At 46.3% G+C, this 22706-nt stretch overlaps 1 protein-coding gene across 4 annotated transcripts in view; it reads right to left on the reverse strand.

Annotated features, from left to right (window-relative positions):
- The window catches only part of KIAA1549 (KIAA1549 ortholog), a 135922-nt gene extending 120381 nt beyond the window's left edge, over positions 1 to 15541 (reverse strand). For 3 of the 4 annotated variants that reach the window (XR_006199058.1, XR_006199057.1, XM_042925960.1), the window contains exon 1: positions 15471 to 15535. Coding sequence is in view for 2 of the 4 variants with exons in the window: in XM_042925960.1 (XP_042781894.1) it covers positions 15471 to 15501 (31 nt within the window). In the remaining 2 variants the exon portion in view is untranslated. Of the gene's footprint in view, positions 1 to 11048; positions 11203 to 15470 lie in introns of all 4 variants that reach the window. The other variant, XM_042925976.1, reaches the window with a different exon arrangement.
- Positions 15542 to 22706: the final 7165 nt, after the last annotated feature.

The raw sequence follows: 22706 nt of genomic DNA on the forward strand, positions 1-22706 counted from the left end.
ATGTTAACTATACCAAAATTATTTTTTATTTAAAAAATTTAAAAATGATAAAAACATTGAGAGATCTTAAAGTTACCTAATAATCACTTGTGTTCCCTGGAATGAATGATGAGGCCCAGGGGCACTGAGGACCCTGGACAAACCCCAGAACTGCCTATAACACACCAGGCTCCCAGTGCCCCACGAATGTGTCACACACACTAAGCAAACACATCTGAGCCAGCCCCCAGCGTAGGAATGGGGGCAGCTTGTGCAAGTTCAAGAGACCAGTGACCAGATCTGAGGTCAACAGACTGTGCCAAGCCATAATCCTCCTAAATAATGCCACATTGTCAAGAAGATGGCTAAAGCCACTTTAAGATCTGCACAAAAACAAGTTACCCGGCAACATGGGCTAATACTTTGGTGGTCTCCATCGCATTCAAATTGGTGTCTGACATAATTACACACATCAATTTAATACTTTAACTGTTAGAAGTCAGGAAGAGGAAAACCTTGCTAGGAGGGGTTTGAGGGGCGACTCAGTCAGTTAAGCATCTGACTCTTGGTTTCGGCTCAGGTCACGATCTCATGGTTCATGAGCTCAAGCCCCACATCGGGCTCTGTACTGACAGAGAGCCTGCTTGGTATTCTCTGTCTCCCTCTCTCTCTCTGCCCTCCCTCCCCCGCTCGATATCTGTCTCTCACACAAAAATTAACATTTTTTTTTTTTTTTTTTTTTTTTTTTCAAAAAAGAGGGATCTGAGACTAGAAGAGGCAGAGGCCTGGGGGGCGGGGGCGGAAGCACTTCTGAAGGGCAGGTAATGTTCTATTTCTTGACCTCAGTGTTGTTATACAGCTGTATTCAGTCTGGGCAAATTCATCAAGCTATATACTTAAGAGTACTTTTATATATCTATAATATATAATAAACAACATAATATATAACACTTTAAGCTACAAGTAAAAGGTGTAGAGACAAAGAAAATTTCAAAAATTGTATTTCTATCAAATTTGCAAAACCCTTAAAACACTTCTAACAGATCCATCCAACACTCCCAACTAAGCTGGTCAGTTAGTTTAAGCCACTTAGCTAAGCTATTCAAAAAGGGAAAGGTTGCCTATAATCTTCCTTCTAGCCTTACTAGTCTTCCAGAGGAGAATATGCTTTGTGAGCTGTAATTTGTGTGATGAGATGAATTCTTTAAAAATCTGTATGGAAACCAGCTCTGGAATCTGAATTATATGTAAATACCTTAGGGGACTCTTATCACCTAAAGACTATTTAGCACAAGAATAATCACTTCCAAATTACTTTCCAGTGCTTGCTTCTCACCTTCCCTTATCGCAATTCTGAAGCCAGAGGCAAACCCACCAGCCCTGTGATCCCTGCCCTCTCCACTCCTCGGGCTCCCTCCTCCCTCCACCCTTCCCCAGGGCTGAAACCACACCCTCTGATCAGATCGTCTCCCCTGCTTTGCTACATTATCAGCACCATATGATGTCTCCACCACCTTCACCCTCACCCTGGCCCATCTCTGTCACCACAGTTACCTCCCCAACACTCCTTCCTCCCCAAGGTCAAATGCGCCTCTCCCTGCCCCACCAACACATCTTCGTGAGTAACCTGAACCCAAATGTGGCATCACAGAAGCCAGACTCACGGGACCTTCCCTCCGCCCATGGCTCCGTCTCACCCATCCTTAAAATCTTCTCTCTTTCAAACATCAGAGGCTTTTTGTCCCTAGAACATTTTGTCCTTAATCCTGTCGCTGCCCCAGCTATTTCTCCTTTTCCTTTCCCTTTCCTTCCTTGGGCATTTCCTGAAATGCACCGTTAGCAATCTCTTCTCTGCATGTCCTCTTTGATAGGTTTACACTCACATGGCTGGCCCCAGGGACTGTTTATGTCCATCCCTGGAGTTCTGGGAGCCACTCCCCAATGAACAGAACTGCACTGGCTCACGCTGTAAATCCACTTGTTAGACAATAACACGGCTTTCTCCAACAACTGATCTGAAGCACCACCGACTGAACAAGTCGTTCCTCCAGGATCATTCAGGACCATCTGTGTTAATAAAATGCCAATTTGGTGAATACTCCGGAACCAAGGTAAATTCAATACATCCTGAAGAGCAAATTACCAAAGAAGAGAGTAGTCTAGAAGCCCGAACAATGGCCAGGACTTTGAAAGTGTTCATGAAGTGATGTGAGCTACCTTTATAAATACTGCAGAATATAACTGCTTTGTTTCAGTGAAACAGTTTGGCACCAATGAATAACTAATACATATGGAAAGAACAGTATCTAGAATCAGACAAACTAGGTTTGAGTCTCCACTAATGCTGAGTTCACCAATCCTACCTATAGTGTTTCCATCTATAAAAGGAGGAAAAGAACACATGCCTCACAGGTTTGTTAGATTAAAGGAGATAATGCACGGCTGCAATACTGATGCCTGGGCTCCACTGAGATTCTAAACTAAATTGTCTGGATATAGGCTGGAATTTTACATTTTCCCAGGTGATTTAATGTGTACAAGGTCAAGAGCCACTGAACAAAACCGTGGCAAGCTTTCAAACCACATGTCAGTTATTCATATAATTATTAATAATATGGCCTAGAAGGGGTGCCTGGGTGACTCAATCAGTTAAGCATCCTGTCTTCGGCTCAGGTCATGGTCTCGCAGTTTGTGGGCCCCAGCCCCGCGTGGGGCTCTGTGCTGACAGCTCAGAGCCTGGAGCCTGCTTTGGATTCTCTGTCTCCTTCTCTCTCTCCCCATCCCCCACTTGTGCTCTGTCTCTGTCTCTCTCTCTCTCTCGCAGTAATAAACATTTAAAAAAATCTTTTTAATAATAATAATACGGCCTAGAAAAATAAGAATTCAGAGTTCTAGGCATAAACAAGATTAGGCACATAAAAGAAATCAAGCTAAGGCAGGTGTTTTAATAATCTAGAAGAAGCTTAAGTGAACACTGGTCTGAGGGCACATTAAAAACAAACATGCTTTCTTGTTCCTGCTTTTCTCAGCAGTAAAATTAAAAAAAAAAAAAAAAAAAAAAAAAAAAAAGTAGTTCCCAGGAATAAATTAAGGACTCTATACATCAAGTGGTATTCATGAAGGTCACCCATAGTTAAGCAGCAGGAACTATGAACTGTTGATGTGAATTTCCAGGACCTGAAGATCCAACCAGCTGCTAATATAATAATCACCTAATGGGCCACTTTAGCAAAATATTCATACTCTCATCTAAAAATTTATTTTTCAGCCACTGAAATCTGCACTTGGCATTAAAGACACTAACACTTGCTCTTATCAGTTTTGTCACTTTGTGATACTTTTAAGATTTTTTTGGATCCTGAAAAAATATTCTAGAAGGTTCTATGAGGCCTTTTTTTTTTTTAATGCTTATTTTTAAGAGAAAGCAAGCAAGCACGTGCACACGAGTGGGGAAGGGGCAGAAAGAGAGGGAGACAGAATCCAAAGCAGATTCTGTGCCATCAGTGCAAAGCCCAATGCGGGGCTCAAACTCACGAACTATGACATCATGACCTAAGCCGAAGTCATGACCCAAGCCAAAGTCAGACACGCAACCAACTGTGCCACCCAGGTAACCAACTGTGTCACCCTTCCTACAGGAAAACACTGCCAAAGAAAAAAAGGAAAAAAGACCCACAATGAACAAGCTGAATAATCTACAGTGAAAAACAAAAATATGAAAGAAAAACAAGCAAAACAAAATGAGGGCAGCCACCCTAGGAAAGAACATAGAGCTAAATTCAAAAGGGCAAGTTATGTGATCCATATTCTCCAGAAGAGAGTCAATGGAAATTTAATTACGAATTTTCACCGTAATAAAATTTTAAAGCTATTTCCTGTAATAGGTATAAACATTCTCATCTATCATCCACATGATACAAATACGCACAATGAAACAAAACAACGGAACAAGTGCTCATTTCACACTTACTGTGATTCGTCCATTCAAAGGTGCATTTTTTTTCACATTCTAAGATACCTGAAATTAGGTTGCATTTAACAACCAACAGTGTCTCCTGGCTTAAGTGGCAGTGCTTTCGACTCATGATTTTTCTTTCTCAGAGGTACAGAAAAATAAATGGTCCATCATCACACTGTTGATGGCATCTTAGGTTCAATGACATAGCACACTAGTAATCGGCAGTAATATTACTATGTCAAAGCTTTATGCTGGCAAGGAGCTAATAATCGAAGCAGGGAAACAAGACAGATACACAAAAACTTAGACTGACAATAATAAAAATTAGTTACTAATACGGGCAAATGACAGAAAGTGCTAAAAGAAGAGGAAGCAGAGAGCATTTGTACAGGTTTTTCTTAAGATTTAATTTTTTTATAAAGTTAATTTACTTATTCTAAGAGAGACAGACAGTATGTGAGCCAGGGAGGGGCAGAGAGAGAGAGAGAGAGAGAGAGAGGAGGGAAGGAGAGGGAGAGAGGGAGAGAGGGAGAGAGGTAGAAAGAGAGACAGAGAATCCCAAGTAGGCTCTGGTCTGTCAGTGCAGAGCCGGATGCACGGCTCGAACTCACAAACCACAAGATCATGACCTAAGAGCTGGACTGAGCCACTCAGGCACCCCTAAGATTTTTTTTTTTTTTTAAGTACTCTCTACACACCTAACTTGGAGCTCAAACTCACACCCCTAAGATCCAGAGTCACATGCTCCACTGACTGGGCCAACCAGGCGTCCTGCATTTGTGCAGTTTAATTCTGTCACAGCGCAGTCACAGAGCCTTTGGAGGGGCCTACGCTGCCACACAGATCAACAGGAAAGACCCCAAATGGGGTAAAGCCAGGACTCCGATGAAGTCCCTGCACACATGGCCTCCTCTGAAGTGCCCTCAGGTGGCTCTACCTTCTCTTATATAAACACTGACAGGCTCCTACTATGTGCCACAGACGGCACCAGATTTCTGGGATCTGGAGACACTGTCCCTGACCCGAGTTGCTCAGAATTAAAAATAAATCCCTACAGGAGCTGCAGTACAAGATGATCAATTCTGGAGATGGCTGCACAACGTGAATGTACTTAGCGCCAATCCATGGTGCACTTAAAAATGGTTAAACGGTAAATCTTGTGTCATTTGTATTTACCACAACAGCCAATCGATCTATCAGCCACTGGTACGACAGGCAGTACAGAAACAAGGAAAACGGCTGCAGCACAAAGGAGGGGCAACGCTGGGTAACAGCAGAGGGGAGGCCCCAGAAAAGAGCCCAGTTCTCCAGCCCCCATCCTCACACCCTCTGTCTCCTGGGCTCTGAATCTTTAAAGATGTGCATAGGGTAGAGACCTCCTTCTGGGTAAACACCTGTCCAGAAGGAGAGATGGAACAGTACATAACCAGACAGCAGGGCTGGGAAAAACATCAGCCCTGGCCAGATTCTCTTTCTGGAAAACAGCTCAACTATACAAACCATAAATCTATTTTGCAAATCCCAACACAGAGAGCATTATTTCGAAATAGTTACTCTGGAATGCATTCTGGTTTACACACACACACACACACACAGGGTTTTTTTTTTCTTTTAAAGTCTATCCTTTTTGACCCAGTTATTCTCCTTCTATAAACCCATCCTAAAGGCAATAACTAGAAGTTCAAACATCTGTGTACAAAGTGGTTCATCATAGCATCATATATAAAGGCAAGAATAGGGAGCAATAGATACCAAACAATTAAAGGATGACTTGAAAAATTCTGCCCTACAAAGGAATACTACGCATTCAACAAAAAAACATTTTAAAGAATACGTAATAGTGGGGCACCTGGGTGGCTCAATCGGTTGAGCGTCCGATTTCAGCTCAGGTCATGGTCTTGCAGTTCATGAGTTCGAGCCCCACATCAGGCTCTGTGCTGACAGCTCAGAGCCTGGAGCCTGCGTCAGATTCCGTATCTCTTTCTCTCTCTCTCTCTCTCTCCCCACCCCTGCTCATGCTCTGCCTCTGTCTCTCAAAACAAATAAATATTTAAAAAAATATATGTAATAGTATGAGAAATGTTTGCCAGAAAATAAGAATTATAAGATGCAAAAGTATATAGATAGCATGATCCCATTTTATGAAAAAAAAAAATTCAAATCTATTATATATACAAGTATGTACATTTCCTAGAAGCCTGGAAAAATACATAACAAACTCTTCACAAAATAGTTAGATGCTAGAAATAAAGATGCTTATTTTCTTCTAAATATATTTCCATACTCTACAAAGTACATATAAATGAGTATTATTTGCCACCAGAGACAAACCTTTCTTACCCCAGCACAGAAGGAATCAACATTGCCAGGAACTCAGACTCAGATGCTATTGAGATTGATTGATTGATTGATTGATTGATTTAGGAGGGTGCAAGTGAGTGAGGGGCAGAGAGAGAGGAGAGAGTGGGGAAAAGAGGGAGAGAGAAAGAATCCCACACACGCTCCGTCTGGTCAGCATGGAGCTGAAGGGGGGCTTGAGCTCACCCCAAGCGGGGCTCAAACTCACAAACCATGAGATCATGACCTAATCGAAGATCAGATGCTTAACCGACTGAGTCATGCAGGAGCCCCTACTGTTTTAAATGACAATCATCTCCAGGGATTCAAGTTAAGATGTAGTTTTGAGGTTCAACCACATGGAGGTGACTGATTAAGATCTTCCAGAAAGTAGTGGGGGTATGAAAAGGAGTTCTGAATTCTGTTTCAGAAGGAGGAAACAGGTAGGAGGCAGTAAAAAATAAAAGCCCAGCTTGGCACTGAGGAAGGCACTTGTTGGGATGAGCACTGGGTGTTGTATATAAGCAATGAATCATGGGAATCTACCCTCAAAACCAAGAGCGCATTGTACACACTGTATGTTAGCCAATTTGACAATAAATTATATTTAAAAAGGGGGGGGGGGAAGCCCAGCTTTATGAAGTTCAGGTTACCAAACTCACCAAATCATTATTTATCCTAGTTCATTTGATTATTTACACAATCGTTCATTCTTTCATAGAATCATAATTTCAATCATCCATTTAATGATTTAACACATGTTTATTGACAGCCAGATACGGTGCTAGATGGTGATATAAACACACATCTCTACCCTCCCGAAGTTTCCAATCTAGTTAAAAACAACTATAGCACAGAGTAGCCAGTGCTATAATAGGGATGCACATAGAGGAAAGGTGTCTAAACCATTCTGGTATTCCTGGAAGGCTTCCTGGAGGATGTGATATCTGTCCTGCGATTTTTGAGGGAAGAGTAAAATCAGGCAAAGGACAAGAAAGAGCACTCCAAGCAGAAGGAACAGCATAGAAACAGCATGTAAAAAAGGCACAGATGCACAAAAGAACTCAACATGGTTCCCCTTATGGGGAATGACCATATGGCCAGGACAGTGTGGTAGGAGGAGAGGCAGGAAAGGGGGAAGAGGCCATTAACACAGGCAGACCGCAGAAAATGAAGACGGAACAGGAAGACTGCCATCTGGGGCATCACATTGCCCTTCTGATCAAATGAACTTAGTGAACACACTAACGAAGACACAAGCCAAGAGGCTTACAAAGAATACTGCAGAAATCCGAAGTCAATTTCTAAACCTTGACCATACCAGCTACTTTGTTAAAGCACATAACCCTCAACCCAACTCACCCCCCATATCATTTGCCGTCTCCTCTTTATTTGCATTGCCCCTCTACTCTCTCTCCTTTATCCACCTTCTACTATTCGGTCTTTCTTCTGCTGCTCACTTTCTCTCCAAGCACCCATGCACTTCACCATGGGCATCTACATGAAAGTGTGTCTGTACTTATACATGTATTTCCATGTATATATATCTATATGTGCATCTCAGTACATACTGCTATTAACCTGGAAACTTGTACACACAATGCTTCTTGATATACTGATGTGTCTCGCATATTTTGTATTTGTGAAAATGTCTATTAATGTATATTTCTGCCTTTTCTCATCTTTGCATGAGTGTTTTCCTCTGAATATCCATGCATGTTTATCTCTGATTATGGTTTTGCACATTGGCACCTGCAGGCCTCACACATGCAGAACATGGGAGCGGATGTTGGTTTCAGCCTCCCCCAGTCTTGCCTTGGGGAACGCTGCCTCCACCATGGTTTATGATCTAGGAACATCGGTTGCCCAAGATGCCCATTCTCTCCTGGCCAAGGAATGGGCACCAATCCTAAGCCGCGGGCTCTCTCCCCCAGATTTGAATCTTGACAGAATAATAAAAAGACTAAAACTCATCCTGCTGGCTGTGCCCTGAAGGAACAGTCACCACTCCTACAGTCTGGATCCTGAAGATGCAGGCCCTGGGGCATCTTGTCAAGGCCACAGAAGTAGAAATTGACATATACATGTGATTATTTATATAACTTCCCAGCTGTAAAGTTCTCTAACTCAGGAACTATTTTACAATCTGTCACATACTTCCCATGATGACAACTTCACCTGGGACTGTCATTTAAAACTGTACTTCTGGGGTGGCTGGGTGGCTCAGTTGGTTGAGCGTCCGACTTCGGCTCAGGTCATGATCTCACGGTTTGTGAATTCGAGCCCTGTGTTGGGCTCTGTGCTGACAACTCGGAGCCTGGAGCCTGCTTCAGATTGTGTGTGTGTGTGTGTGTGTGTGTGTGTGTGTGTGTGTGTGTCTGTCCCCTCCCCTGTTCACACTCTGTCTCTCTCTCAAAAATAAACATTTAAAAATTAAAAAAAAAAAAAAAACTAAAAGAATACCACAAATCATGACCATGAACAACTAGAAAAAGTACCATGCACCCATTCATTCACTCACTCACTTACTAGTACAAGACACTGTGTTGGGCATCATGGAATAAAAAGATGATTCTAATGGGATTTACACTATGGGGGAAAAGGGAAAGGGAGGGATCATGGTGGAGAGGCCCAAACAGCACAGGGTCAAAGGTCTTTACATTTATTTCCCATAAAAAGCCTGCAGTTAAAACCCATATCTTGTAAATGGAGAAAATATAATCATTGTTATGATTGTTTGCACATTGGCTATCAGTTGTTTTAGCATGAAATAGGTCTTGAAAGTTTGGTTGCAAAATAAGATTGAAATTTATGTTGTTAGACATTAATTTTTCTCGATTAGAGGATCCATTAACAAATGTATTTACAGAGTTATGTAAATTTTACCATCAAAGAGTCGTAAGTCAGTTAAATTCCTAGGAGCTGACCTGCTGTGTCAAAGGGCATGAGCCACCCTCACTTGTAATGATCACAGAGCAACTGCAGGGAACCGTGCCTCTAAATCAGATATGACCCTTCTTTAAACACTAGCTTTGAGGACTACCCATGTTCAATAGCAAATGCCATGGCCGCATGGTTTCAGGTCAGTTCTCAGGACTACAGGGCAGAGGCCAAGAAGACTGCTGATCCCCTGACATGGATAAGATCTGGTCGCGTTAGAGGATTCAGCTTACACCACAGAACTTAATCCAAGAGAGACAAATCAAAGCAGGAATTAGAGTGATGTCCCCACTCCAACTGGTCGAAGGCTTACTGGGCCACTGGGGTCCAGGAGAAACAGAATTTGTCTCCTGGAGCCCTATGGCTTATCAGATAGCGTGATATGTCAAAAAATACATACTAAAATGTTTCCAACACCAGCAAGGGGCTGAACCTCCCAGACACCCCAGGCTGGAGCCCAAGGTGCAATGGCAGGCACCTCACAGTTTATCTGGAACCTTCTGGGGTAAAGCTGTTCCTTCCATATTGAGTGTGCTTTTCTCAAGAAACGCTTTCTAAGGCGCTGCAGGACTCGACAGACATGTGGAGGTGCCTTCTGGATTTTCCAAAGAGATCAAGCTATTCGGAAGATGTACTCTTATGAATCAAAATCTCTAAGAACGTGAATGATAAACACTGGGAAATTGCAGGAGCACTACAGATCCCACGATATGGGCAAAAAGGTGGATGGGACACAAAGTGCAGTCTCTTCCGGAAGTTCATCATAACCTCTCTCCGTGTAGTTCTGTGGACAGACGGGCCCCTCGCAGGCCAGCAGTACAGCCTGAAGAGCAGGAGCCATCTGCCCTTGGCTCTGATCCAGGTGGCAATCAATCCCCACATCCTGTCCTCCACCAAAACACAGTGGAGTCTCCTCCGGGAGCACAGGTAAAATCCCATTCTAAGTTGTCCTAGGAGCAGGCTCAAGACTGGACGTTTGGCACTTGAAGGGGACCTTGAATAGGCACCCAATGAAAGAGCAAAGAACATCTGTAAGGTCGCAGGGAGTCGCTTGACACTCTTCAAGTCTATGATGGAAATGCTGCTGAGAGCACTGGGGAATTCTCGGGAGACTGAGGCAGTCCCAGCAGCTGGACAGAAAATGGATCTAGGAGACTTTTATCATGGGTGCACAGAGCCACTCTGGGATCAGCCCCACAGTGTACCTTCTCTACCTGCCACAGAAACCCCCACAGGGCCAAGGGAGTGTGCTGCGGCACACAAGTGGTCCTCACCTGCGTAGGCCCTTAACCACTCAACAATCCCTTCAGAGTTTCCTGCTCTCCTCCTTCTGTCGTGATGCACAGATACTACAATCAGACAACTTTTTCATGGAGCCCAAAGTGTGCTCCATTTAAGTCACACTTAAATGATAATCACAGCACCATCAAAAAGAAAAAAGAGACCATCGGGCATTAACTTCCTCAACAGCATGATCCTCCCAGCCTCACCAGCACCCACCACTCTTTCCCTCCCACCTGCCTCCATAGAAGAGGCGCCATCTTTCCTGCCCAAGGAGTCTGAATCCCTCCTCCCACCCCCCCCACCCCGTTACTAGCTGTGTGACCTGAGGCAAGTTACTTACCTCCTTGGATGCTGCTGACTTCTTCATCTGTGAAAGGGAGTTAATCATTGTTTGTCAGAATTAAATAAATTAACACAATTAATACATGTTGAGCACCTACAAGAATGCCCGGCATATGGGAAATGTACATTAAATATTACTTAGCTGTTATCATGCCTATTGTTATTATTTATTTCTGTCCACTCTGAGAACTCGCTCCAGTAATGGTACCTTTCCATTTCCTCTTCATTTTCAACCATTTTGGGCTTGTAGTAATCTCCAAAGGTGACCACCATCAATTCATAAGTGTATGCTATTCCATCCATCAATGCGTAGTTCCTATTCCCTCCTGCCCCTTGAGTCTGGGCTGGTCTTGTGAGTTGTTCTGACCAACAATATACAAAAGAGTCAACACTGTGGCTGCTTCTTTTTAATTTTTTTATTTTTATTTAAATCCAAGTTATTTAACATATAGTGTAATAATCATTTCAGGAATAGAACTTAGTGATTCATCACTTACGTATAATACCCAGCACTCATCCCAACAAGTACCCTCCTTAATGCCCATCACCCATTTAGCCCATCCCCCCACCCAACACCCCACCAGCAACCTTCAGTCTGTTCTCTGTATTTAAGAGTCTCTTATAGTTTGTCCCCTTCTCTGTTTTGATCTTATTTTTTCTTCCCTTCCCCTATGATCATCTGTTAAGTTTCTCAAATTCCACATATGAGTGAAATCATATATTTCTTTCTAACTGACTTATTTTGCTCACATAATACATTCTAGCTCCATCCACGTTGTAGCAAATGGCAAGATTTCATTCCTTTTGATCGCCGAGTGATATTCCAGTGTATGTATATGCCACATCTTTATCCATTCATCTGTTGATGGACATTCAGGGTGTTTCCAGACTTTGGCTATTGTCGACAGCCTGGCTTCTTTGGGCTCTTCCCAGACTTTGGCTATCGTCAACAGTCTGGCTTCTTTGGGTAACTTTCAAGCTGAGGATCTTAAGAGAACTGGCAGCTTCTGCTTCATCCCTCCTGGAAGGCTGCCGCCAAATATGAAGTCCTACTTCCCTGAGGCCACTATGCTTTGAGAAAGCCCAAGACAGTCACGTGAGAAGAGAGAGGGAGGGCATATGGAGCACCAAGAAACTGGACACATGAGTGAAACCCTCTTAAACCTTGCAGCCCAATCCCGGTACGAACCACCAACAGCCCAATTAATGGCTACAGGGAGAAGAATCACCCATCTGAGCCTTGTCCAAATTCCTGACCCACAGAATCATGAGAAATAATAGATCATTATTGTTTCAAGCCATTCAGTTTGGGGGTGATTGTTACGCAGCAAGAGATGACTGAACAATGCTCCTCTTTAGCCCTAAAAGAATGCTCCAATCTTATATCCCACCTTAAAAACAAAATATCCCACACAGTTCCTTGATCCTTATTGCTTCCTTTGTATCATCATTGCATCCTCTATTACAGCAGTGACCATGCTGTTGTATAGTTATTTATGTATAGGACCATCTCTCCTACTTGACTGAGTTCCTTGAGGGTCATGACTGACTGCCATATTTATTTTAGTACCCCAACATCTAGCACAGGGTGGTGAGAGCTCAGAAAATGTCAGCTGGCAAATGCACACATGTATGATGAATGGGACCTCCATATAACCGGGTCTACCTCCAGGCATGCATTCTGGCACTGGAAACCCCAAGACAAAGATGGAATGGAGAAATTTCCAGAACTACACAAAATGCAAAAGGTACAGGAAAGAGATAAAGGGAAGTAACAGCATGGTGGAGTCTGAAGCCACACGTTGAAATCTGCTGAGATTTGGGGGTTGTTTCCGCAGCACGACCAGCTAATCCTGACAGAATACATATTCTACATGTGGTTTTCCTCTCAGGAAGAAGTGAATCCTGAATTGCAAAGAGGGAGAAGAGGAACTTGAAGCGTGTCAATGAGTAAAATCAATATAAACTGTGATGAAAAAAAAAAAAAAATAGGACAGCTTCAGGCCTAAGATTTCTTGATATTATTTAGAAGGTTAAACTTTAACACCAGATCCAGGCAAGAACTCCAGGTTTTAATACGCTGTATTTTGTGAAGAACTAGAAAGGCCTTGGGCATATAAAACAATGGAAGCAGGACAGTGAGGTGCACCGGTTGAGTTTTGAACAAGCTATTTCTTTTAAGGCATCAACTTACTCCCACCGAAATTTCAAAGTTAATGAGAAATTGATTTTAAACCAGTGGTCGACACCGATTTACTAGCAAAGAGAATGTATTACAACCACACGCTTTGCTGTCAGAAACAAACCACAGAAAAAAAGTGTAGTCGAAACAAAGTAGAAATATTATCAAACCCACAAGGATCCGATCCAGAACGCGAGAGAGGAAATGGAGTACAAAAATGTCACTTGGTGTTAAGAAAAATATTATTCTCTGGGCTGGAAGTCAGGGAATACAGGCTAGGCTCATAATATTAACTTTCTGAAACTTTTTATTTTTAAACTTTCTCATTTGTAATCTGCTGGGATCAAACAAAACGACACTTCCACGCACAACTGTAACTTTCAAAAGCCTGTTCCTTCATTCCGAGTAACCAATATGGTGAGCACCTTCTACGTGAGGCTGTCAGGGACCAAGGGAACAAGACCCGAGTCAAAAACATCAAGCACCTGGGGCGCTTTCTGCTGGCTGTTAAACACACCTCTCTTACGGAGCAGAAGGCCAACCTCACACACACGTTGCGCTTGAACTAGAGGACCCGGCTCCAAAAAGCACCAATAAGCTGCCTCCGTTGCCTACTAATATCGACCAATCAGGACAAGGCCCTTCCAACCAATCAGGGGAAGGGAACGGTCTCCATCCAAGCAGCGCCTCCCCTACTCTAAGTTAACGCTGTGTCTCCCTTCGGCTGAAGCTGTAGTCGCAATAAAGCCTTGTCTGTGCCTTTGACTTTTGGGTCCAGCCTCGTTTCTATCACTGTGGGGGGCCTTAGGCATGCCCGCACAGCTAGGGCTTCTGTCACGGGCAGGGGCCACAGGTGACCCCGACTGCAACGCTCCATCCAAAGAGTTCACTCCACCAAGCAAGCAAAACCTCTGAGTAGACGTTTTAATGGTAGAGTCATTCTCTAGCGTGGACCCAGAGCGAAGGAAACCCTGGTTGGGGTGCACATCCCCACCTCAGGGGTAGGAAGGCTCTCACTAGCTGTGTGACCTTGAACAAATTCGTGAACCTCTCTGATCTTTACCTTCTCATCTGTAAAATGGAGATCATAACAGCACCTACCTCCCGGAGATAGTGTCTAGATTAAAAAAAGATACACTGTGGGGCGCCTGGGTGGCTCAGTCGGTTGAGCGTCCGACTTCGGCTCAGGTCACGATCTCGCGGTCCGTGAGTTCGAGCCCCGTGTCAGGCTCTGGGCTGATGGCTCAGAGCCTGGAGCCTGCTTCCGATTCTGTGTGTCTCCCTCTCTCTCTGCCCCTCCCCCGTTCATGCTCTGTCTCTGTCTCAAAAATAAATAAATGTTAAAAAAAAAAAAAAAAAAGATACACTGTGCCTAGCACGATGTTTGGCACATGGCTAGCACTCTCTAATTGTTGGGTATTGTTCATCATTCCCAGGTCAGCCCTGAGATTTCTGCAGGATAGAAGCAGAAAAAGGAGTGCAAAGGGGGCCTCAGCTGACAGTCCCCAATGCCAATTAGCAATCAAAGAAATGCAACTGTAAAGGAGTCGGGCAAAGATAATAAAGATTCGTAATAGCCTGTATGATGGAGGTCGTAGAAGCAAAACCCGTACTCTGAATCATTGCTAGAGAGAAGGTAGCTTGCTTCAACTTTTCTAGAGAGCAATTTGGCAATATGTATCAAATGTTAATATACGAATACTGCCTGGTCCAGCAATTCTATCTCTGGGAATGTATCCATCCTATAAGCAAATAATTAGAAAAGTACGTAAAGGCAGATATACAAAGATGCTCACAGCAGTGTCTTTTATCACAGCAAAAGCTGAAAGCCACGGAATTACCCACGAACGGAGAACGGGCTAAATAAAGTATAGAACATCCACAGCGTCAAACAAAATCATAATGTGGATCTACATTTCCTAACAACGTAAAGATTCGATGATAAAGTGTGAAGTGCAAAATAGCAAGTTAGCAAACAACATGGCGAGGATGATACCGTTACTTTGCGTGTATGTGTATGTGCCTGTACGTGTGAAAAAGAAGTCTGAGAGGAAAACCACCAAAATGTCATAATGGTTATCTCTTAGTGATTTTCACTTTCCAACGTACATCTTTTTGTACCATCTGAATCCATTTAATGTGCAATCGACTTTACATCTGAAGCTTCATCATATCGCTCCTCTGCTCAAAACCCTCCCGCCGCTTCCCACCTCACCTGGAGTAATGCCCAAGCCCTCGCGAGGGCCCACGAAGCTCCATCCCAGCGCCCACTTCCTCTACCCCCAGCACCCACCTGAGCACCTGCTGATCCCCGCCCCCACCTACTCACCTTTGAGCATCTGGGCCTCCTCCCCATCCCCCAACACCAGGCATACTCCCGCCTTTACGCTGGCCACTTCGTCTGCTGGGAACAGTTTCCCTAAATACCTGCTTGGCCCATGCGCTTACCTCCTTCAAATCTTTGATCAAATGCCATCATCGTGGGTGAACTGAGTCCTCCCCAAATTCCTATGTTGAAGTCCCCACCCCCAATACCTCAGAATGTGATCTTATGTGATTAGTTAAGATGAGGTCATAGTGGAAGAGGAGGATGGCCCCTAATCCAATGGAACTGTCCCTGTAAAAAGGAGAAATCTGAACACAGGCAAGCACACAGGGAGAAGGCCACGTGAGGATCAGAGGCTTACGGCCACAAGCCAAGGAATAGGGGACATGCCTGGAAACGCCCTCCCTGAGCGCCTTCGGAGGGAACATGGTCTTGCCGACCTAGATCTGGGACTTGTAGCCCTCAGAGAACCATGTGCCAATAAACTGTTGTTTAAGCCACTCAGTTGGTGGCATTTTGTTACGGCACACTCTAGCGAACTAATAGACTCACCTTCTCAATGAGGCCTCCCTAACCACCCAGATTAAAACTTCAATTCCTCACTCCCAAGCCCTCTCCCTGCTCTCTATTCCTTCCTGTGCTTATCACGGAGTCACACAGCATACAGTCAACCCGATGTATCCCGAGGACCCGCCACAGTGGCCAGTCACTCAAGAAAGGGTTGAAGAGTGAATGAGCAAACCACACAGAGGGACACAGGTAAAGTCTGCCCTGATGAAGCCTGCGGTCTAGTGGATGGAGACAGCGAATAAACAGACATATGCAACGTGTGGATAAGCACCACGGAGAAAAATAAAGCAGAATCAGGAGCAAGGAATTATGAAGGAGGTTACTGAATTTTTAAAACTTAGTTAGAGAAAGCCTCCCTGACCGCATGAGACCTGAGCAGACCTGAGGGATGCAGTAAACCATGCAGATAATATCAGAGATAAGAATGTTCTAGGCAGAGGGAACAGTACATACACATTATTGCCATGAACACATAATATTTTTATAATCGGGAAAAAAACCAACAAAGCTACTATAATCCTGAAAATGCATACAAATATTTAAAAGCCCCGTTTCCAGGGGCGCCTGGGTGGCTCAGTCAGCTGAGCGTCCAACTTCGACTCAGGTCATGATCTCACGGTTCGTGAGTTCAAGCCCTGCATCGGGCTGTCTGCTGTCAGCACAGAGCCTGCTTTGGATCCTCTGTACCCCCCTCTCTCTGCCCCTGCCCTGCTGGAATTCTCTCCCTCAAAAATGAATAAAATACTTGAAAATAAATAAATGCCTCATTCCAAGGACTAGGAAGAAGAATCTGATTTTACAAAGTCCTAAGGCTCTATTCAGCCTCTATTTAGGCCCAAGTCGAAACCTCCAACCCTATACCCCCAGTCCAGTCCCCGAACCCATCCTCCATCAAACAGTTGCCCAGGAGAAAAACATTCAATAATACACAGATGGTGCCGTGAGATGAGATGAAGGGAGAGGTGAAGGGAGAGGTAAAGGGAGAGGTGAGAGGAGAGGTAAAGGGTGAGGAGAGGGGTGATGGGTGAGGGGAGAGGTAAAGGGTGAGGTGGGGTGATGGGTGAGGGGAGAGGTAAAGGGTGAGGTAAGGGGCAACGGGTGAGGGGAGAGGTAAAGGGTGAGGTGAAGGGTGATGGGTGAGGTGAGGGGTGATGGGTGAGGGGAGAGGTAAAGAGTGAGGAGAGGGGTGATGGGTGAGGGGAGAGGGGAGAGGTAAAGGGTGAGGTGAGGGGCGACGGGTGAGGGGAGAGGTAAAGGGTGAGGTGAGGGGTGATGGGTGAGGGGAGAGGTAAAGAGTGAGGAGAGGGGTGATGGGTGAGGGGAGAGGGGAGAGGTAAAGGGTGAGGTGAGGGGTGACGGGTGAGGGGAGAGGTAAAGGGTGAGGTGAGGGGTGACGGGTAAGGGGAGAGGTAAAGGGTGAGGTGAGGGGTGACGGGTGAGGGGAGAGGTAAAGGGTGAGGTGAGGGGTGACGGGTAAGGGGAGAGGTAAAGGGTGAGGTGAGGGGTGACGGGTGAGGGGAGAGGTAAAGGGTGAGGGGAGAGGTAAAGGGTGAGGGGAGGGGTGAGGGGTGAGGTGAGGGGTGATGGGTGAGGGGAGAGGTAAAGGGTGAGGGGAGAGGTAAAGGGTGAGGGGAGAGGTAAAGGGTGAGGTGAGGGGCGACAGGTGAGGGGAGAGGTAAAGGGTGAGGTGAGGGGTGACGGGTGAGGGGAAAGGAAAAGGGTGAGGTGAGGGGTGATGGGTGAGGGGAGAGGTAAAGGGTGAGGAGAGGGGTGACGGGTGAGGGGAGAGGTAAAGGGTGAGGTGAGGGGTGACGGGTGAGGGGAGAGGTAAAGGGTGAGGTGAGGGGCGACGGGTGAGGGGAGAGGTAAAGGGTGAGGTGAGGGGTGACGGATGAGGGATGAGGTAAAGGGTGAGGTGAGGGGCGACGGGTGAGGGGAGAGGTAAAGGGTGAGGTGAGGGGTGACGGGTGAGGGGAGAGGTAAAGGGTGAGGTGAGGGGTGACGGGTGAGGGATGAGGGATGAGGTAAAGGGTGAGGTGAGGGGCGACGGGTGAGGGGAGAGGTAAAGGGTGAGGTGAGGGGCGATGGGTGAGGGGAGAGGTAAAGGGTGAGGTGAGGGGTGAGGGGTGAGGGGTGAGGTGAGGGGTGATGGGTGAGGGGAGGGGTAATGGGTGAGGGGAGAGGTAAAGGGTGAGGGGAGAGGTAAAGGGTGAGGGGAGAGGTAAAGGGTGAGGGGAGAGGTAAAGGGTGAGGGGAGAGGTAAAGGGTGAGGGGAGAGGTAAAGGGTGAGGTGAGGGATGACGGGTGAGGTGAGGGATGACGGGTGAGGGGAGAGGTAAAGGGTGAGGTGAGGGGTGAGGGGTGAGGGGAGAGGTAAAGGGTGAGGTGAGGGGTGAGGGGAGAGGTAAAGGGTGAGGTGAGGGGCGACGGGTGAGGGGAGAGGTAAAGGGTGAGGTGAGGGGTGACGGGTAGGATGAGGGGTGAGGGAAGAGGTGAGGGGTGAGGGAAGAGGTGAGGGGTGACGGGTGAGGGGAGGGGTGACGGGTGAGGGGAGAGGTAAAGGTGAGGGGACAGGTGAGGTGAGGGGAGAGATAAAGGGTGAGAGGGGAGGTAAAGGGTGAAGCGAAGCAGGCCTGAGGCAGAGAGGCCTGAGATCCCAGCCGGTGCCGTAAGCCAAGTGCAAGGGCTATGAGCCCTCTCCTGGCCACCAGACGCTGACACGTCCCCCTGCCCCAATCCAGATGTGGCCGCTGATGGTCTGCAGAAGCCCTTTCACCCCAGCCTGTCACCTCGGCCCACCCGTCCCCACGGTGAACACCTGCTGCGTGCTCCTGCCCTGCCCCCAGACCCCCACCCAACCAGCTAGTCCTCACCCAGTCTCACCTTGGGTGGTTTTTTCTTTTTTTAATAATTGTGGTTTAAAAAAAAAAAAAAGTATTAACCACCCACTTCTAAGTGTACGATTCGGTAATGTTACGTATGTTCACACCGTCGTGCGACCGGTCTCCAGAACACTTTTCATCTCGCGGAGCCCGTGAAACACTAACTCCCCTTTGCCCCCCTCCCCTCAGCCCCTGGCAACCACCGTCCTACTTTCTGTCTCCACGACTCTGACAACTCTGGGCACCTCACGGAAACGGAACCCTACAGTTTTTGTCTTCCTGTGACTGGCGTTATCTCCCTAAGGCCCATCCGTGTTGCAGCCTGTGTCCGAATTTCCTTCTTTTTTAAGAAGGAATAATTCCATTGTAAGGATAAGCCATATTTTGTTAATCCGTTCACCTCTTGACAGACGCTCGGGTTGCTGCCACCTCCACGTCAGCTTTGACACCTGTTTGCTTCAGCCACCTCCACGTGCTTTTGTAATCCTCGGCAGCCTCCCTCCCTGACCCTTGCTATCAGCACAGAGAAATTAAGGGCCAGGCAAAAGGCTTCCAAGTACGCTCAGGGCCCGTGGGGAGACACGGAGCAGGACCAGCTCTGTGACGTGCACGTCCAGCCAGACACCAGCTCAGCTCTGAACGTGCTACAGCTCCCTGCCTCAGTTTTCCCAAGCAACTTTAAAATCGGGGCTGTTTCGGGGCGCCTGGGTGGCTCAGTCGGTTAAGCGTCCGACTTCGGCTCAGGTCATGATCTCATGGTTCGTGGGTTGGAGCCCCGCATCGGGTTCTGTGCTCACAGCTCAGAGCCTGGAGTCGCTTCAAATTCTAGGTCTCCCTCTCTCTCTCTGCTCCTCCCCTGCTCATGCTCGGTGTCTCTCTCCTTCAAAAATAAATAAAAACATTAAAAAAATTTTTTTAATAAAAATAAAATAAAGTAAAATAAAATAAAATAAAATAAAATAAAATAAAATAAAATAAAATAAAATAAAATAAAATAAAATAAAATAAAATAAAATAAAATCGGGGCTGTTTACAAGTTAAAGACTCTTCAGTAATCAGGTAACAACTTAAAATGTCTGAAATGCACCCAACCTCAATGAGAAACGGCCGAGGCCGGAGCTTCTCAGCCCTTACTGTGCGTACAAATCCCTGCGAGATGCTGGTAACAGGTACATTTGGTAGACCTGGGGTGGGGCCAGAGACTTCCTGTCTAACAAGCTCCCAGGGGCTGCTGATGCTGCTTGTCTCTGGACCACACCTGGAGCAGCAAAGGCCTAGCACCTTCTCACCACCCGTTCACACCTGTCTCCTGGGCTTTGCCCAAGTTCCCCTCAAAGCTGGCTTCAGCAGATGGTTTGTTTTGTGTGTTTGAGGCTTTCCCCCTTTGAAAGCTCCCCAGAGGTATTTACCCAGCATTTTAACGCAGCCCTTCAGGCTGTCTGGCTCCAAAGTTAATCCTAGCACCCAAAACGATAGGGATGAAGGGTTCCTTCCACAGGCCCAAACAGGAGACAGGAGAACAAAGAAGCAAAAACCACTTCTAAATGACTCTGCCGATCACCAGGAGGTGGGGGGCTCCTGAGGCCCACCTCGAGCCAAGACATGCCAGGAGACAACCCTGGGACACCGTCGCCAAGGCTCTGGGCCACCCAGGGCTGCTAAAGCAACAAGCAGAGGGCACTCACCCAGCCTGCTACCAAAACCGGCCTTCCGACTTCCCCAGACCCCCGCCACTGCCTGGCAATTAGTGCCTTCACCTCTTGCCAGGCTCCTCTACAAACCAGTTGTGTTTTCTCAAGCCCCCGAATCCCACCCCTGCTTGCCATCCTCCCAAAAGATCATCTTGTCCACCTCTCTCCACAGAGCTATCCCCTCCCCAATGTCTGTCTCCAGAGTAGCCCCCCCATTTCTCCCTCCCGCCCTCACTGCCCCCTTTCCATCACCTCCTTTAGCCCCACAGAGTGTCTCATTACTCCTATTTCCTAACTGCACAAGAAGCCCCTACCTTTCCACCCCCCCTTTTACCTTCCCCTAACTTTCCGCCTTATTTCACTCCTTGAACGCACACAGCAACCCCCCCCCCACCCCAAAGTGGAAGATAGTCCTCTGCAGGCTGCTGGTCTGTCACCACAAAGTGCACCCTGGGGTTGGAAAGCCCTTCGGCGCTGACCCTCAATGTCTACAAATCCTGAGTGCCTGAGGGAGGGCATGGAGGCCCCAGGCACTTGAAGGGTTGGAGATGCTCAGTATAGCAGCTATTTACGGACTGGTATGGTAGTATTTCAGTATTTTCACTCCCAGCCAAATGTCCGTAATAAACGAATGGGTTATAAATCAGGGCAGGTCTAGTGAACCGTTTTGTGCTAAAGTTCCCTGGTCAAATGCAATAGGGCTCTTACACACTATGCACATAGATTCAATCCCTAAGGCAGGTGTATCTCAAGGTCTCTGAAAATCTGGATTGGCTCCAGAGCAGTCTGGGCTGACTCAGGCGCCAGTGATCTAACACCACTTACTCCCAGATGGTTGGAACAGGAGGCATTACCTCTTAGCCCTGAGCTTCCCCAACTTCAAGTGTATGTACGAAATCGCCTAAGGATCTTGTGAAAATCCAGATTCTGACTCAGAAGGTTTGGGGTGGGACCTGAGATTCTTTCCACATTTCTTTTTATTTTTTTAAGTTTATTTATTTATTTTGAGAGAGAGCGAGCATGTGAACGCATGGGAGGGGCAGAGAGAGAGAGAGGGAGTACGAGGAAGACCCAAGCAGCCTCCATCCACTCTGTCAGCACAGAGCCCTATTTGGGGCTCAAACCCACGAACCATGACAGCATGACCTGAGCTGAAATCAAGAACTGGATGCTTAACCAAGTGAGCCACCCAGGCGCCCCAAGATTCTGCATTTCTAACAAGCTACCAGATGGTGACGGTACTGGCCTGTGGACCACACGTTCACAGTGAGTGGCAAGGTTAGATTTTCACTAATGAGGAGAAGCGATGCCTAAAGCTCTAAGCCACAGCACTAGCACACCTGAAGCATTATCACTGAAGATGGATAAAAGGAAGAGACAAAGAAAAAGACCATGAGAGAGCAAAGTATGTGTCCCAGGGGTGGGGATGCAGGTGGTTAGAGGATTTAAAAAAAAAATTTTTTTAATGTTTTATTTTTATTTGTGAGAAAGAGAGAGAGAGAGAGCGCGTGCGAGGGAGAGGCAGAGAGAGAGATACAGAATCCAAAGCAGGCTCCACACTCTGAGCTGTCAGCACAGAGCCCAACGTGGGGCTTGAACCCATGAACCACGAGATCATGACCTGAGCCGAAGTCAGACACTCAACTGACTGAGCCACCCAGGCGCCCCGAGGATTTTCTTTAAAAAAGAAGAATGGAATGAACTGCCTTGAGCAAGTCACTGGGCTAGAACGACAGGACAGGGAGAGAGTGACACAAACATTTGCCAACATTCACGACACCAAACATTCACAGGACTGTCGCTGTCTGTAACCGGCTCATTCCAAGGTATCCAACATGTGGACTTGAAATATAAGAACTAAAAGGGAATTTAGAGACAATCTCAGTGACCTCTCCTTACAATGATGAAGAAACCCAGGACGAGGTAACTTGTCCACGGTCACAAAGCAAGTTATCAGCAGAAAAGAGCACACTCCACACTCGGGTCTGCTAACTCACAGTTCAACGTGCCTTCCAACAAATCATGCTGCCGGAGCACGTGGAAGAGAAATCACGTGAGCCGCTGATGGAAGGTGGGTGGTCGCAACTTGGAAACAAATTAGACCAGTTACGGCAGCATCCTCCTATATGAGAAAATCAACCTAATCATAATTGTAATTGCGGTAACTAGCTGCCTCTAGCACCCAGGGCACTGATAGACAACCTGTGACTCCCAG

This window comes from Panthera leo, chromosome A2 (assembly GCF_018350215.1).
Source record: "Panthera leo isolate Ple1 chromosome A2, P.leo_Ple1_pat1.1, whole genome shotgun sequence".
Taxonomy (NCBI): domain Eukaryota; kingdom Metazoa; phylum Chordata; class Mammalia; order Carnivora; family Felidae; genus Panthera; species Panthera leo.